The following is a 16500-nucleotide window of genomic DNA, read 5'->3' as shown; positions in this document are numbered from 1 at the left end:
AATGCGGCGGCTACTCTACTATGACTTATTAATGACTCTTTTTGCAAAATTATATACGCTTATCTGTATCGGTTTTCGATCATTTCTTATGTTCAAATTTCGCGCCATGTATGTGCGAGCACGCACCGGCGGGGGTTGATGGGTCGTTGGCTTTAAAAATGGCGATCAATCGAACGTCAACAGAAGTGTTTGTTTACTTTTTCTAGATCAAAGATGTGCAGTCTGACACTAATTGCTTAGTTAGTAGAAAGATTTAAAAAACTTCCACGATGTTGAATCTAGGCGTCGATCACAAACAGCACTTGGTATTCCTTACTGAACAGTCCACGCAAGGTAAAAGCATAACCTCTAGCTCTTGGTTATTTAAATCCTATTAGATTATTTATTTATTAACAAACTAATTATTGTTGCTTTTATAGTGCTTCAAGATTTTTGCAAACTGGCATTGGATTATTTGCAAAAAGGGCCAAACTTGAAACTTTACAGCGCTGCCGCTCGTATGTACAACTTGAAGCTTTATTTATTTACTCATTTATATAGTGGCTATAGATTTCAATTCGATAATTCCAGAAAAACTTCAAGTTGAACCACAAGTAATAAGAAATTCAGTCGAAGGTCTTGTTCAGTTGTTATTGGAATGTTGTAAATCAAAGGTGTGTATATAGAAAACAAAATATCTGTTCTAAACCAGTGTCGTGCAATTTTGATTCATTTTTCCATGTTTTGTAGCTTGAAAAGGATAGTTTCCAAGAAGCTATTCTTGGCCTAGGATTCTCAGAGGAGCAAGAAAACTTGTTAAGCAAATTATACACAGTAAAAAAGCAAGAATTGACAGAGGCTCTATCGAAATTTGGCCTAAAATTACCTCAATATCATGACATGGACTGGAGATTCGAAGTACAGGTATTGTGCGAGTAATTGAAGCATTATGCTCACAAATCTTTTCAATAGCACGTGCTAACCAGTTTCTGATGTCAAATTAGGTTGCATCCAGATCGTTGCTTCGACAAGTGGTACCACTGGTGACTCTGGACTTCTCTTTAAAAAACACCTCCAACTCTGACCAAGTTGAGCATGTACTGCTGCAAACAGATCCAAACAATCTGCTGCATCTTGCCCAAGAACTTGAAATGGCTGTGCGCGAAGGCAGAAGTAGACACATAAGAAGCATTGCAAGAATCGTTGACTAAGACTTGTGCGTTTTTCGCTCTAATGCGATATACTATTTAATACAAATATTCTATATTATTAATATTGAAATAAATTTATTTACGAAAAGAATCACGTGAGTAAGATGGGCGTTTTTTAGAACGTAGTTCCTCGCAATAAATTGATTATTGACATGAGCTTTACATTTCAAGTGCATGCAAATGAGGTACGATTCTTAAGGAGCCAAGACAAATCACGAGGGACAGGAGCTTTGCTCAAGCCAGTTCAGTGTCGTCGCGCACCTTGAACCGAAGAAGGTTTCATTTGAATATTTTATTGCATATAATTGAATTAGCCATCAGATGTAGGATTCATATAAAAAGCCCTCCAGGACAATCGGCCACTGTGCTGACCGCGATTCTTCAGTAACCACCGAGTGCGCGCATCTATATGTGTTCTGCTGCAAAATTCGATCCCTTTCCTCGGTTCGAGAAAGTTTTCTCTTTCGTGTAATCGGAATAATATAAGTACGTGGCCACGACTCCATGATCGCATAGAGAGCAGGCTGTTGTCGTAGCATAAGAGAGTGACGATTATTAAAAATTGTGCGATAGGATCTCGTTGTGAAAAAGCATAGCTATAACTGAATCAGCAAAGCAATGTGTGTCTGCCCACAGGAGATGGAACATCCGATCGTAGCAGCTGGGGTGAACGCAACCGGAGAATTTGACGCGTCTTCGGGATCGGCATCGTCCACCACGACGATGGTCACCACCGCCGCTGTCCAGGTAGCCTCGACGATCGGACCACACTTTGCCCGCCAGGTCATGCGGGGTTTCGGTAATCTGACCGTAGTCGACAAAGTGCCTCCGGAGATGCTTCATCTCGTCGGTCCCCATTGGTACGACGACCGATGCTGTTTATTTTATCGTTAAAATGTCCCAAAAGTCGATTAGATTTAGATTTGTTTATCTGAACATTTATCCGAGCAGGTACCAGTTCCCGCCGCTTTGGCCGATCTGGCACAAACTTTTGGGCGTCGTTATGATTTTCATCGGCGTACTCGGCTGGTGTGGTAACGGAATGGTGGTTTACATATTTTTAGTGACGCCAAGTCTGAGGACACCGAGCAATTTGCTCGTGATAAACTTGGCCTTCTCGGATTTCGTGATGATGATCATAATGTCACCGCCGATGGTTGTCAACTGTTGGTACGAGACCTGGGTTCTAGGTATACACGGGAATATCGATTTTTTCAATCGTTTAAAATATCTATTATTGAGTTATCGCAATTTTAGGTCCTTTAATGTGCGACATTTACGCGCTGATCGGCTCGTTGTGCGGCGGCGCCTCGATCTGGACGATGACGGCCATAGCCTACGATCGGTACAATGTCATTGTCAAAGTACGTATGGACAAAATGAGAATAGCGTCGTGTTCCGAGTATTGAACAAGAATTGCTTGCTGATTTCGTAGGGAATGTCGGGAACACCTCTGACGATACCCCGAGCACTCGTGCAGATAGTACTCATTTGGACGCACGGGCTGATCTGGGCGATGTTACCCTTATTCGGATGGAACAGGTAATCGCTACTTTTATCATTTGCCGGCGAAGAACCGATAAATCGGTAACGAGAAAATAAGTCATCGAATTTAAAGATACGTACCCGAAGGCAACATGACGTCCTGCGGTACCGACTACGTGTCGGACGACTGGCTGGGAAAATCCTACATATTGGTCTATTCCATTTTCGTTTACTACACGCCGCTGTTCTCCATAATCTTGTGCTACTGGCATATCGTTTCGGTAAGTTCACCTCTTCCTACGTATGCTGCATTATTTATATATCTTTTGCATGAATTATACCGTTACCCTTGCTTATATATATATATATATATATATATAGGCTGTTGCCGCTCACGAAAGGGGTATGCGAGAACAAGCCAAGAAGATGAACGTCGCCTCCTTGCGATCTGGGGATCAAAGTGGAGAGAGCGCCGAGGTGAAACTGGCAAAGGTACAGTAGCTGCCGTACATATATACCTATTGAAATGACGTACGAGTATAATAGCGAATGAGAACTACACGAATGTCGTGTGACAGGTTGCTGTAACTACGATCTCGCTCTGGTTCCTGGCGTGGACGCCGTATCTGGTGACCAACTACATGGGTATCTTTGCCAAGCAGCACGTCAGTCCCCTCTTTACGATCTGGGCGTCTCTATTTGCGAAAACTAATGCTTGCTACAATCCGATCGTCTACGCGTTCAGGTAATTCAGCTTTTTTGACGACTCTATGCCTCAAGAGTGAAGCCGCCGATCACAGCTATGTGTATAACAGTCGAACCTTTTTCTTCCAGTCATCCGAAATACAGAGCTGGACTCAAGGTGAAATGCCCCTGTCTGGTATTCGGGGATACGGAGGACAAGCCGAAACCTGCCGCTGCGACTCCAGCAGCCGACGCGGCATCGACGCATAGCAAGGCGTGAACAAAGATTATATCTACATTGTACGCTTGATTCTAATTCATTCCATTTCTTTGTATACCAAAGCCATATTTTTTTATATTACACGCGATTCCATTGAAAATGCTATGGTAATTTATATTTTCGTTACGAGATAACCGCGCCTCAAGCCTATGCCCATACAAGTGTACCTTGCATTGTGCTAATAATTTTTTACCATATTCATTCGCAATGAGCTAATAATAAATCTGACGATAGACTTGGAAGAGGAAAATGATCCAAGACGAGCTAGTTTTGTTTTCCTTTATCCGTACTCTTAAACGCATACATGCTTTGTTATAACTTACAAAATTAAATTATATAGGTAAAATACAAGCCAGGTGGTCCAGCGGGACGATTTTATTGGCGCTTCGTAAAAAATATAAAATGAGCAGCGCGATGTAAGCTGTGCGCCATCGCCGAGACCGATGCCCGACGAGCTCGCATCCGTCGACCCGTACAACGACTCTCGTCGTGGTGAGACTCGAGTCGTAAGGCCTCGCCGGATGACAGAATTCCCAGAATCGATTCAGCGATAGCTCGGATTTTTATTTTATTTTATTTTCAATGCAAATATTTTTCATCTATATAATAATCGTGTATTAGGGCAGGCCTGCACAGATTACGAAGTCGATACCTCTTGCTCTTCGCCGACTGGCGCCAGTATCGCGATTCGATAATTGCCCGATTGAATTCGCCCCAGCGAACGCCAGTGCCCTGATATGTGTCTACAATATATATATATATATAGTAGTGTACGACTTGAGCGATTCTTCCTTGGCTCGGAGAGACACGTCCGAGGAAGAGATCGGCTCGATCACAGATTTCCGATGCAGAAGTGACATTCTCTCGTCTTAGCTATATAGGTCTGCTATATATCCAGCTTTCTCTCGGTTAATTATTATTTACAATGAGTTTCTGAATGGCAAGCGTAGATCTCGGTCCGATCTTGAACTCGATTCACATTCTTTTCCTCGATCGTTATCGTTGGGCCGGCAGAATTACGCGTTCGACTTGTCGTGGTCGGTGAGCGTGGTGACGCCGGAAGTGGTGGACACGGCGTCGGAGGCAGCACCAGCCGGTGCGTCACCGGCACAGGCCAGCGATGGGAACCTCGCGAACAGAGCAGCCCGGTACTTGGGATGACTGGAGATTAATAAAGCAGGAGATTAATAAAGATCGACCGTCGCCAGAAGAGAGTCCGATGCATTAAGATTGACGGTCGAAAGGTTGACTACCTGATGCCGTAGACGATCGGGTTGTAGACGGCGTTGGCCTTGGCGAATACCGATCCCCAGATGGTGAAGAGCGGCGTCAGCCTCGCGAGATCAAAGATACCAGCCCAGTTGATGACGAGGTACGGCGTCCAGGCCATGAACCAGAGGGAGATCGTCATGAGAGCGATCTGCGGCGAAGCAACGATCGGTCGCGCTTGATCGGTAATAATTTCTAATGAAATGCGCGGCGCTACCAACCTTTGCGAGTTTGTTCTCAGCGCTCTGGGAATCTCCCTGCCTGAGAGAGGCGACGTTCATCTTCTTGGCCTGCTCCCTCATGTTCTTCTCGTGAGCCGAGACTGCCTTGATGATGAAGTAGTAGCTGTAGATGATCATGAACAGGGGCAGGAAGTACACGAAGAAGCTGTAGACGACGATGTACGACCTGGAGACCCAGTCCTTGCTGAAGTAGTCCGTGCCGCAGGCCGTGAGGTTGCCCTCGGGGACGTACCTAACGAGACTTTGAACTTGGAGCGCGAGTTCGCCAGAGTTTAGCTATTGATAAGAATGGAAGAGCCGCTACTAACCGGTTCCAGCCAAACATGGGCGCGATCGTCCAGATGGAGGCCATCAGCCATATGCCGAGGATGCGCAGCAGCGATCCGTTGATGGTCATAGGTTTGGCCGACAAACCCTTGACGATAACGTTGTACCGATCGAAGGCGATCATGCACATGGTCCAGATGGAGCCGCAGCCGAATATGGAGCCGCAGAGCGCGTAGATCTCGCACATGAGCGGCCCGAAGACCCAGGTCTCGTAGTAGCAGTTGATGACCTAGCGCGACGACGAGCACGACAGCATCAGACAGCTATATACCTATATAGGTACGGGACTGCTGAACCGACGATAATTACCATGGGCGGCGACATGGTGAACATCATGCAGAAGTCGGAGAAGGCGAGATTGATCACGAGGAGATTGCTGGGGGTGCGGAGGGACTTGGTGCTGGCGAAGATGTAGACGACCATGCCGTTGCCGGCGACGGAGATGCAGCCGAGGCAGCCGATGACGAAGCCGAGGATGCCGTACCAGAGCGGGTTCATCGGTGGGAACTGGTACCAGTAGGGATCGATCATGTGGTGGATCTCGGGCGGCGCCTTGTCCACCACCGTCTGGTTGTTGAAGCCTCCGCCGAAGCCGCCGCCGCCTCCGTAACCGCCGCGCTGAGCCATCGCGGTCAACGTCAGGAAGCTCGGTCCCATTATGTTATGCGATGCCATCCCGCCGCTGTCGGTCGACGGACGATTTAACCGATCGTTATTCACTGCTCCGCACGATGAGCTGCGCGAGGGAAAGAATAATCGAGAGACCGATGACGATGTCGGGGATGCGCGATCGGCTCGACACGACTCGTCGCGCCCGTGCCAGTTTGTAATCTGCACCGGAGCCTCCTGTGCGCGATCACTAATGTACCCTCTCGCTCGGCTTGGCTCTATAGCTATAGAGCGCGGGCGAACATCCTCGATCTTCTAAGTCATTGCTAAGTCGGCAAACAGTCTTAAGGAGGAGAGCCGAGCGCGAGCTTATTCGATTAGTCCGGATCTGAGAATACCTTGGCGAACCTTGAGCCTTTGGCTACGGACACACGGAAGCCCCACTAGGTGCGGGCAGCTCTTCTCTCTCTCTCTCTCGAAATCTCCTCTCGTCACCTTCTACGTACACGCGTATAATCATTGCCGATCGTTTGCTTTCGCGCGCGGGGATATATCATGAGAGGGTGATTATATCGGAGAACGGAATTTCGAATTTTTCTCGCGAATCCTTATCCCCCTCGATATTGCTTCCGCGATTCGAGCTTGCTGGCGACAAATGCGCCGATCGAATGCTGTCTACTGAAAGGTGGACAATTCGCAGACTGTTTCCATGTTCCTGGATAGCGTCAACGTCAATCGATTTATTCCTCGAGAATATGTAATGCGGCTTGAGCTTCTTTTCTTACAGTTTCTCGCGGGGGCGCAACGACGAGATTCCGTAAGCGTTACTACGCCGATGCGCGTTATATACTTATTGCCTGCTGAACTTGAGATTCGTTCGACGAGTATTGTATACGCTAATGCTTGGTGTATGTTTATACAACTAGCTTTACTTTTTGGGTAAAAAAAGGCTCGATATATAGAGCTTTATAAATAGAATTTCTGTAAAAACATTGTATTTTATGGCCAATAACCAGAACCAAAATTTTATATACTAACTTTCGGTGCGGGCAACACGTACACGCGTACGACGTCGGCTAATGAAGGGCGCTCAAGAGGATAAAGAACTTTTTAATTCAATTAGTCTAATATTCGCGTACAATTTATATTAACCTTTGAGCCAATCTCCAAGCCGCTCGTGAAGCCAACTACTCGGAGCTGACGTCAATGAAAAGTGTAAATAGTCGGTCTCGTTCAATATAATATGCATAACAATTGATGCTCGACTTGACAATTTTTTTTTTTTTTTTATCTCCTATACCTGTATCATTATTTCGTGCAGAAATAAAAAAAGACACGGCACGTGTGTATGCTTCTGATTATAATGGATAATGAGACGTGGTTCGCCTCAATGGATCAGCAAGTCGTCACGTGCGACGTATGCGCGAGTTATTGGACTTTGGAGCATTTCGTAGTAACATAAGCCTCTTACGTGTAGAAACCATATCGAGACTTGGGAAACAAATTTAATGTTGACAAAAAACCCGCCGACACTTCGAGTTAGCATCACCTTGAGTTTTCAATAAGGCAGAGCTTTTATACGCAATCCTGACATAATAGTCAGTGCAGTGTACATATAGTTTGTTTTGAATTATAATGTCCAAATATGTACATTATTTTACTTAATAACCCAATAACCCTGAACCAGCGATTAAATCGGGCTAAAATTCAAGCTTACCTAATAATATAATTATCATCGTATTTATACTCTGTACATTCAATTGATATGTTTATCAGATTATAAACAAAGAACTGATTTGATAGACATGTAACTACATATGCGTGTGCCACTCGATTTGTAATGTTCTTCGATTATTGTATTTCTAACGGGGAAAAAAAAACAAACTACAATGACTACGAGGCATTATTTATTACAGTATTGAAAAAAAGCCAAAAACTTCGCTGGATTAGTGGATCAGCCCCTTCATTCTCCGCCGGCTTAGTGCAACCTATCGCCGAAGCGCCCGAACCGCGTGTAGTAGATATAGATATACCGTTATGTATATGTTTCAGTACTTTCGCATCAGTAGTCGGCAGTCACTAGGCGAACTCTGACGCATGCTGGAGTGAGGTTAATGTGCACGTTTTTCGCGAAATCGGGCTTGGATAATGATTCCCCGGTTGATCCCTCCGCAACTGACATATGACATGCTTGCTGGAAAAGTAATGTACACTTGGTGAGCTGATGCCTCGATGAAGATCCGGCAAGATGAACAACAGAAAGTCGCTTAACCTCGTTGACATAGTCATCGACGAAATTGCCTTGGAGGGTTTGGATGGAATTACGCTAGAAGGTACTCGTTCTCTTTTGGCTTTTTTGTGTGTTAGCTTTAAATTACTCAGATTTATCATCACCTGTCTTCTTTCAATTTTAGCATTATGGCAACGACTGGCTATGAGGCTTGGCGATTCGCTGCCTCTTAAAGAGGCTTTTATGGACCAAATTTGGGACATTTGTTTAATAATAGATAATTTTGCATACTATGAACTGGAGACTCCCAGAGAAAATCTTGTTATATTTGATCGTTATGAACTGGAATATCTGAATATCGATTCGGATAAAGTATGCTTACATTCTATTTCATCATCTTGTTGTAGGTATTATTCGTTACTGTTTTACTACTAACCCGTTATATTTTTGCTTGCTAGGAATGCGAATACAAAGATATTTACTTGCATGAACCTATTGAAGATGTCAAACTTGGCAACAGAGGTTCTTGTTCATCTTACAATACTAGAAAAGACATTTCTAGCGAAATTAAATCATACACCTTAAATGAAGTAAATAATAAATATGGACAGAAGCTAGTCATTGTAGCTTCTCAATCTTTGAGAGAATATGCATTAATGGGTGATAACATCAGCTCCACAACTCATATACCACTTGCCCATTACTGTTTTTTAGAAAGAATTGGTAGAGCCCGTACTATAGGAGAGATAACTCTCAAAAAATCTTCCAACATCAAAGAAGATGCAAAGGCTCTCTTCTACATTAGGAAAGTCCTACAAGATCTTGGGCTGATAAGAAAGCAAGTTTATTATCAAGCAAGTTGTGGAGCAAATTATAATGGTCAGAACACAGGAACTCTGGTACATCTGACTAGATTTTTCAACACCAGAAAACCAAAAGTAATAATGTGGGCTGAGCATCTGATAAACTACCTCAAGTCTAAAGAGAACTATGTAGCAGAATATAATGAAGTTAAAAATGAACTCAACCTGGATTACACAATCAAAAAGTTTTTCAAAGTTAACATTTTGCAGAAGGTGTTTAGAACAGATGTTGTGAGTATTGAACAAATTTCATGCAGCAGCTGTTGTGCGATTCACATTAGAATCTAAAAATTGTCATGTATTTTTCTAATTACAGAAAGTACCATATAGATCGTATTATCCAAATTCAGCTGCAAAAGATTGGGCAACCAAGAGTAATGCATCTAAAGAGAGAATAATTAAACTTGTCACCTTGTCAGACCCCAACATAGAAATTAGTGATCTTTGGAGGACTGAAGAGGTTCAAGATGACGATGATGATTTTCAACTAGATATACGTACTCAGCAGTTAAATGTTCCGTTTCTCAAACAAATCTACAATGCTGTTGAATCAAAGGAATTCAAAGGTGCTAGTCAGTCAGAACTTGGGGCAGAATTGGGATACACTAAACTGATCAGTCGAACATTGGTTCGCAACTTAGTTAAAGCCCAAGTTGTTTCCACATATTTAGATGATATTGGTAGGCAAAGAACAACGAAATTTGTTTCTAGGAAATTTGATGGAAAGAGTTCTGTTAAAAAGCAAATCGAGGAAGAAATATCAAAAATCAAAGAATACAATCGCGCTATGCAAAATGAAAATTCAAAATCTGCGTCAAATAGTGATGCAGTTGAAATGCAAGTTGTAGAGAATGAAAACTTAAATGTAGAACAAGTTGTACAGTCAAAAAATGATCAAGTTGCAGTTGCAGTGGAGAACCTTGTTGACAAGGAGCTTGAAACTAACTCCAAGAATGAACAATCGTTTGTAAAGGCCAACAACATATTAAGCAAGTATAAATTATTTAGGAATCATAACCGATATCGCTATACGTCTAAATCAGAAACTGGAAACGTTGTTGATAATGAACCTAGCAGTAATCAATCAAGGGACAAGCAAGATTCTGAAAACAATGAAGAGAACATTGTTGATAGTGACTTCTATAAAACCATCGAAACTAAACTGATTGTCCAAAAACCAGAATGTAAGAAAAAGTCTCAAAAGCATTCTGTCGTTGGTTTTATGGAGAATGTACATAATTCTGATAATAACAAACAATCAAATTTATCATATAGATTACTGCGAAGAGCTAATTTGGTTATTGAAAGTGTAAAACGACACAAAATCATTGAGGATTCCCAAAAGTTGATAAAGGTATTTTCAACAATCATAAATTAAAATTATCCTTTTTATCATCATTATTATAAAATTATGAATAATCATGTATGTAATCTAGTTTATAAATAAAGAAGAGGATAAGGAAGGTGTTGATACCAAAATTGATAAAAATTCGCTAATGAGGCTTTTGCAAAAGCTGGCGGAGGACAACTTTATAAAATACATAAAGCTAGTTTTGAAGTCCAAAGATAGCTCAAAACAGAAAGTAATAAATTTCATTTGTGATCCAAGCGTGGCCGTAGACGATTCTGTGATTCTGTCTGCAGTTGAAAAAGCAAAACTAAGATTTTGCATGCTTGAGACTCAACCGGCACAGACTGAACCTTTTGAAAACAATGATAGCAGTATGACTGAAGATTCCAGTATGAAAATCTCTAGAATAGAGGAAAAAATGCCCCTTATTAAAAATAATGTACGTAATTTTGTTTAACTTCCCTCGCATTTATAGATTTTAATATATCGATAATTTGCAGGAAATAGGAAAGAAGCATGGATATTGTCCTAAATTTATTCGTATGAAATGGATGCACATATTTTTGTACCACTTGATATATGATCATCCTGGACATCATATATCAAAGAACGTGTTTCTGGAAAATATGCGAAAAGAAGAGTATCTGTCAGACGCACTTGACTTGAATATAGGCAACATTTACACTTCGGAAATCAGTTGGAAAATGTTTATTCCTGTCTTGCCGAAACATACAGGTAATAAAATATTTAAAAAAAAAGGTTTCACCAAAAATACTTACTTTACTAAATCTGACTACTAACGAAATTTAAAAAATGCAGGCTATCCACAAGGATGGGCATTAATGAGCGACGTACTCTTGCGTATGCCGCTTTCGATCTTTGTCAAAGTGTACAACGTCAATTACGAAGTACCAGGTCTGCAGGAACTGTTGGATCATCCGATAAAGCAACATATTTTGATGAAAGATGTACCAGCAGGGATTCTAAATCTACTCTTCATCAAACGCAAGTACATGTTCAGTATCCATGAAATTGTGACTCGACTCTGCTATCTGGGACTCGTGCAATTCGGTGCTCAAGTGCTCAAAGAGAAGGACCAGATCTTTATCTACCTGAATAGGCACAGTGAGCTACTCGACACGACGTCCTCAGCTGCCGGCTACCATCGTGTTGAAGACAAACCTTACCCTATGACCAAGTACCACTTTACCACCATGGACGTTGTAGAGAATTATTGGTACGAAATGTGGAACACCTGTATCAACACCTGTTTAGGCGGTAGATCCGTTGTCGAAGGTAAAGACATCTTGCTCGAGGACTTGATGCGCAAAGTAGAGATGATTCAAGCGAGCAAGATGCGGTCACCTGACGAAGCCATCAAACTCGATACAGGTTTCGTTCCCGGTGATCGTAAGGGTGCTGCAGGAATCGACTCGGCTTTCTTTGCACATCTCAAGCGCAACTGGAATTGGGTCAGTACTAATAATCTGAAGACTACCGAGAAAAAGCCCAACCGTCCAGTCGCTAAGCCCAAAAGCACTTGTAAAGTTTCGGCGAAACCCATCTCTAAGCTCATGGCTGCTAGAGGCTCATTTCCGGTATGAAAATTATCCTGTTATCTAAAAATTTGTTCATTTGCGTTAATATTACATTTTATACCCTTTTTTGCAACTATTTATAGCCGAAGAAAAGAACTAGTCCTTTAAAACAGAACCAGACCAAGACCACTGCCACCAACAAATCATCCGATGTAAAGGCTCCTCCAAAGCTAAAACGCGAAAAGGGCCAGCTCTTTCCGGTGATTAGTTCTAGCAGACCGCCCAAGATTATTCGAAAGGTTTTACCTCGTAAGCCGATGCGTAAACGAGTCAAATACGACGAGATCGACTTTAGTGCACTGCAACGCATGGACAAGCTGCGCGTTGATTGGGAACAGCACGAGGATAACATTCTGCTGGTCTGCAAGGTAGCGATGGTCTACCTCTGTCCGAATCCTAGACGAAACATTGTCAGTTTCACAGCCATCAGAGACATACTGCGTTCATATTCCTTTAGCTCACACAACAAGACCTCGAGAGCATGCCAGAGACGGCTGCTTTACATGCTCAAACAACCCAAAACGGTCAACAGTGTATTGCTCGGTGTAGAAGAGGTCAGTGTAGTTGAACAAATTTATTGTGACATTCTTTTATCTTGATAACTTGAAAATATTTATGTTTAAACAGGTCAAACAAGATTACTTTGTGAACAAGCGTTTCGGTCGTCACGTGGACAGTCCTAGAGGCGATTCTAAAGATGCAGCCGAGTACGAGCAGAGGATCGAAAAGATATTCAAGGAACTAGTCACCTACATAGCTAAAAAGTACTATAACATTTCGGACATGGAGCGTAGAGAACCTGTGCCACTTCCCAAAACCATTCAAGAATTCAATCTCTTTCACAAACTCAAGCTGCCCACTAAAATAGTTGGTTCGCCTGGAGTTTCGACAGAGGTGCGCCAAGTCAATGACATACATACTTGCACCATCAATTCAGTTATTCACAGTTCCATGTGCTGTGGCAAGGAAAGAAGATCGTGGGCTTATCAGCTGTTCAAGGTTTATCAGCAATATCCCGAGTACCTGTTAAGAAGCGCTATGTTCAAGATTCGCGCTGATCAGATGGTGACAATGAAAAAGAACTATATGTGTGCCCACAAGAAATTTGGCAACTGTATGCCGATGAGCAGTTCCCAGTATCAGTTGAGCTCATCCTACTACTACAAATTCCAGACCAAGTGGCCGTACCAAGTCTTCTCAGAGTCGTACAACGTAGTTTTCTCACTTTTGAAAAATTATGCTGCACGAGCACAAGATGAATCAATCGATTCTTTAGAGATGAGACCTGGTCTAGGCGGTGTCGTGGCAGCAATTCACGACTATGCCAGCACGGATCTAATAGATGTGGATATAGAAATACCCGATCAAATCATCATGTTGGATCCAGGATTACCCGAGAAGGATGAAGTTTATCAGAGAATTGCGTTGCGATATCAAACAATTCTCGATGGTTTGAATTCCGATTATCTACACAACAAGGTAATTACGAAATAGTCTACTTTAATTAAATAATTATTTAAGTAACGGTTTATTCATCTTTTTAGGAGGCTGCCAACCTACAAACTAATGTCTCGGCAATACGAGCCGATACGGATCAAGTTGAGCCAGTTAGCGTAATCGAGGAACAGCAGAGTTTTGTTCAGATTCGTTCAGCGAAAAGAACGTTAGAACAAGATAATTGTCTTCCAGAAAACGCAAAGAAACAAAAGTTGGATAGTGAATCTGTGATGAAAAAAAATGACGAGAGTTACAAGTCTGAAAACGAAAAAATTCAATCTAATGTTAGCGCTGCGTCTGATAGTGTACAGTCCAATACAAATAGCAAAAATGAACAATCTATAAAAAGAAAAATTGAATCTGTGATAGAAAATGTTAGTTCAATCATCGAACCTGTTAGAACAACTCTGCTAATCAATGCAACAGCCGAACCATCGCCAGATGATTCTGACAATGACCAGAATATGGAAGATGTTGAGCTCGATTCCGACGGCGACCAAAATTCCGAAGATATCGAGCCCGAGGACATCGATAGTACTCAATGTTTGGAGCAAACAGGGAATCTGACAAGGTAGGTCACACGTTACATACATGGCTTGTAATTCTTGATATAATTAAATTATAAAGAGTCTTGATTTGATTGCTTCTCATACCTCTAGTGCGAACGACTTGAAAGAATTCCCGTCTCGTTCAAAAATCAGCGCAGGCATTCGAGTTAGTAGTCTTCTAAAACGAACAGGTAACAGGGAAATAGTCGAAGATGCTGGAACGCGGACAGAGGTGCACGACGTACGGACTCGCCAAACCCGCATAGCGATGTTAAAGATGCGCGAGGAACTGCACGATCTTACTTTTCACGACAGTCATCATGCCCACGAGTACTTTGTTGTCAACTCGTTCAAACTCTTGTTCAAGCTCATGGCTAGTCAAGAGGATAAACAGAATCTTGTTGATTATCGTGGAATGGATATACCGAGCAAGCTTTTGCCAATTGACGTCGAAGTCGCTAACCAAGTTCTTCAAAACGTCAAAAAACATGCGATATTTCCGAAAAGCCCAGTCTCATATGAGGATTTCAAAAAGGAGATGCTGCAAGACAAGCTTTTTGTATGGGAAGATGTCAATGCCGTTTGCAAATACATTCGAACCAAGACGGAGTTTGGCGCGACTCTGCACGAATTAGTGGTATGTACATACATGCAACAATCAACATCGCTATCAGTTGTTTGTTTTACATTTTTAAAGAGACTAATAATTAAAATTTGTTGCTTTCAGACCGAATTCAAATATTTCGACAATAAGCTAGCCAATATTTTATCTTTATTAACTGAAAAGCGCATTGTTTTACGAGCTGGCATTGTAACGGTGCGTTATATTCATTATCGATATGTAAATCCTTGGATAATACATTCCTACAAGATTCTTCGACTCGAAAAAGAATCGCATCAGACAGTACCGGAAGGAAGCGTTTACGTCTTAGATAATGACGAGGGTGCTGATGATAGGGATAAAGAGGGAAAAAGAGTTACTACGGCAGCAAATTTATTTTACAATTCATCTAATATATCTGCGACTAATGTAGATATGGGAAGTGAAACTTCTGAGAATAGACCAACTGAAGACTCGACAGTGTCTGAAAATTCAAAAGTGGTTGAAAATGTAGATGTACAGATGGATGAAGAAAAAAACGTCAATAACGACATTCCACACGAATCTAGTAATGTGGAAGTAAATAATTCTCAAGAGCAGCAGGTAAAATAAAGTTTTTTTATTGCTTATTTGTAAATAGAATTAATAAAATTAATTTCTACGTTTTTTCTTTGACCAAAATATTAAACTTTTTAGACTGAAAACGCTGAAGAGGTAAACGAAGAGCCAACCAATCAAAAAAGATTGCGGCGAAACAGGACTGTTCTTTTAAAACAAAAGGATATTTACAGAGCTGCGAAATTATTAGATTTTAAGTATGTATTTACATTATAATTCGAATAATTTCCTAAAATATAGTTTTGTCTTATTATGTAAAATATGTTAATCGATCAAATTTGATATTTAGCACTGCAGAAGAAATTAAGGTAGTAATTAAGCCATGGATAAGAATTGACGGGGTTGTAAATAGACGAGTACTAGATCGCATGCTGGGAGCAGTATTATGTTATTGTATAGAGAAGCCAGGTACAACTCTTACTTTGGTACAGAATAGATTTACACCAGCTATACAACCTTATCATACCAGAGAATTGATCGAGGTATTTTGATTTTATTGCCTGTTTCATCGGTAATCGAAAACGCATACAAACTACCAAACAACGTTCCTCAATATTAATATTATTTTTCTTGCAGATTTTAGTTAAGCTCGGTTGTGTCAAAACTATGGTACAGAAAATGCCCAAGGTCACCCTGTTTTCTCAACCAGCAAAACTTGATTTCAGTAAGTTAATTAAAGTTATTTACTTATTTTATAAAACAAAAGTTAGTTGCTGTACATATCTTAAATTATGCAAAATGTGATTTCAGGTGGTAATCCTGATTTGGTTGCTGATAGTGACACGATTGTTATTGAGGCTACAGTGCAAGCAACACTAAGATTTGGCATGTTTTTAAGTAATAGATCTTACAGCTTAGATTTTTTATCTTCATTGTAAAAAAAATCTCTGTGTAATTTTAAAGTAAATTTTTTTTAATTTTCAAGTATAAAACTTGAACTAAGTCAATAGATAAATGGAATTTTCGATCTTATGTAAAGTTCTTTTTCGACTATAAATTTTATTCTTTTATAAATAAAACTGTGAGAAAATCAGATGATTGCTTATTTTTCGTACTCCAACTGCGAATTGCTAAAAATGTGGTTTTTTAGAATAAAGTGAAAATATCG

The 16500-nt window shown here is 41.2% G+C and overlaps 4 protein-coding genes across 9 annotated transcripts; 3 read left to right on the top strand and 1 right to left on the bottom strand.

The window, feature by feature from the left end:
* Positions 1-111: 111 nt before the first annotated feature.
* Positions 112-1281, top strand: LOC107981054 (COMM domain-containing protein 2). Its single transcript, XM_016985184.3, has 5 exons — positions 112-333; positions 420-497; positions 571-653; positions 730-903; positions 984-1281. Exons 1-5 carry the CDS (start codon positions 270-272, stop codon positions 1188-1190), a joined length of 606 nt encoding a protein of 201 aa, XP_016840673.1. The 5' UTR covers positions 112-269; the 3' UTR covers positions 1191-1281.
* A 256-nt stretch (positions 1282-1537) lies between these two features.
* LOC100122443 (rhodopsin-like) lies at positions 1538-3897 on the top strand. 6 transcript variants are annotated; one of them, XM_031929546.1, is made up of 9 exons: positions 1538-1754; positions 1827-2050; positions 2142-2380; positions 2448-2554; positions 2626-2732; positions 2809-2956; positions 3057-3167; positions 3254-3420; positions 3491-3889. In XM_031929546.1, exons 2-9 carry the CDS (start codon positions 1830-1832, stop codon positions 3627-3629), a joined length of 1239 nt encoding a protein of 412 aa, XP_031785406.1. In that variant the 5' UTR covers positions 1538-1754; positions 1827-1829; the 3' UTR covers positions 3630-3889. The 6 variants fall into 6 exon arrangements, with proteins under 6 accessions (XP_031785406.1, XP_031785405.1, XP_016840672.1 ...); XM_032599434.1 differs by having other exon boundaries at positions 1554-1754; positions 3510-3897; XM_032599435.1 differs by having other exon boundaries at positions 1555-1676; positions 3510-3892.
* Positions 3898-3905: 8 nt separating this feature from the next.
* Lop1 (long wavelength sensitive opsin 1) lies at positions 3906-6134 on the bottom strand. Its single transcript, NM_001170908.1, has 5 exons — positions 5787-6134; positions 5459-5706; positions 5130-5382; positions 4893-5059; positions 3906-4800 (listed from the first exon to the last, which is right to left on the bottom strand). The coding sequence occupies exons 1-5, from the start codon at positions 6132-6134 to the stop codon at positions 4656-4658; spliced, it is 1161 nt and encodes a 386-aa protein (NP_001164379.1). The 3' UTR covers positions 3906-4655.
* Positions 6135-8153: 2019 nt separating this feature from the next.
* LOC100122470 (general transcription factor 3C polypeptide 1) lies at positions 8154-16425 on the top strand. The gene is made up of 16 exons (XM_008213284.4): positions 8154-8419; positions 8501-8688; positions 8775-9410; positions 9496-10533; positions 10616-10969; positions 11031-11265; positions 11350-12128; positions 12212-12682; positions 12756-13607; positions 13673-14196; positions 14285-14810; positions 14901-15377; positions 15471-15589; positions 15682-15874; positions 15969-16056; positions 16143-16425. The coding sequence occupies exons 1-16, from the start codon at positions 8335-8337 to the stop codon at positions 16268-16270; spliced, it is 6693 nt and encodes a 2230-aa protein (XP_008211506.1). The 5' UTR covers positions 8154-8334; the 3' UTR covers positions 16271-16425.
* Positions 16426-16500: the final 75 nt, after the last annotated feature.

The sequence above is a fragment of the Nasonia vitripennis genome, chromosome 4 (genome assembly GCF_009193385.2).
Source record: "Nasonia vitripennis strain AsymCx chromosome 4, Nvit_psr_1.1, whole genome shotgun sequence".
Classification (NCBI taxonomy): Eukaryota; Metazoa; Arthropoda; class Insecta; order Hymenoptera; family Pteromalidae; genus Nasonia; species Nasonia vitripennis.
This window is presented reverse-complemented; position numbering and strand designations above follow the sequence as displayed.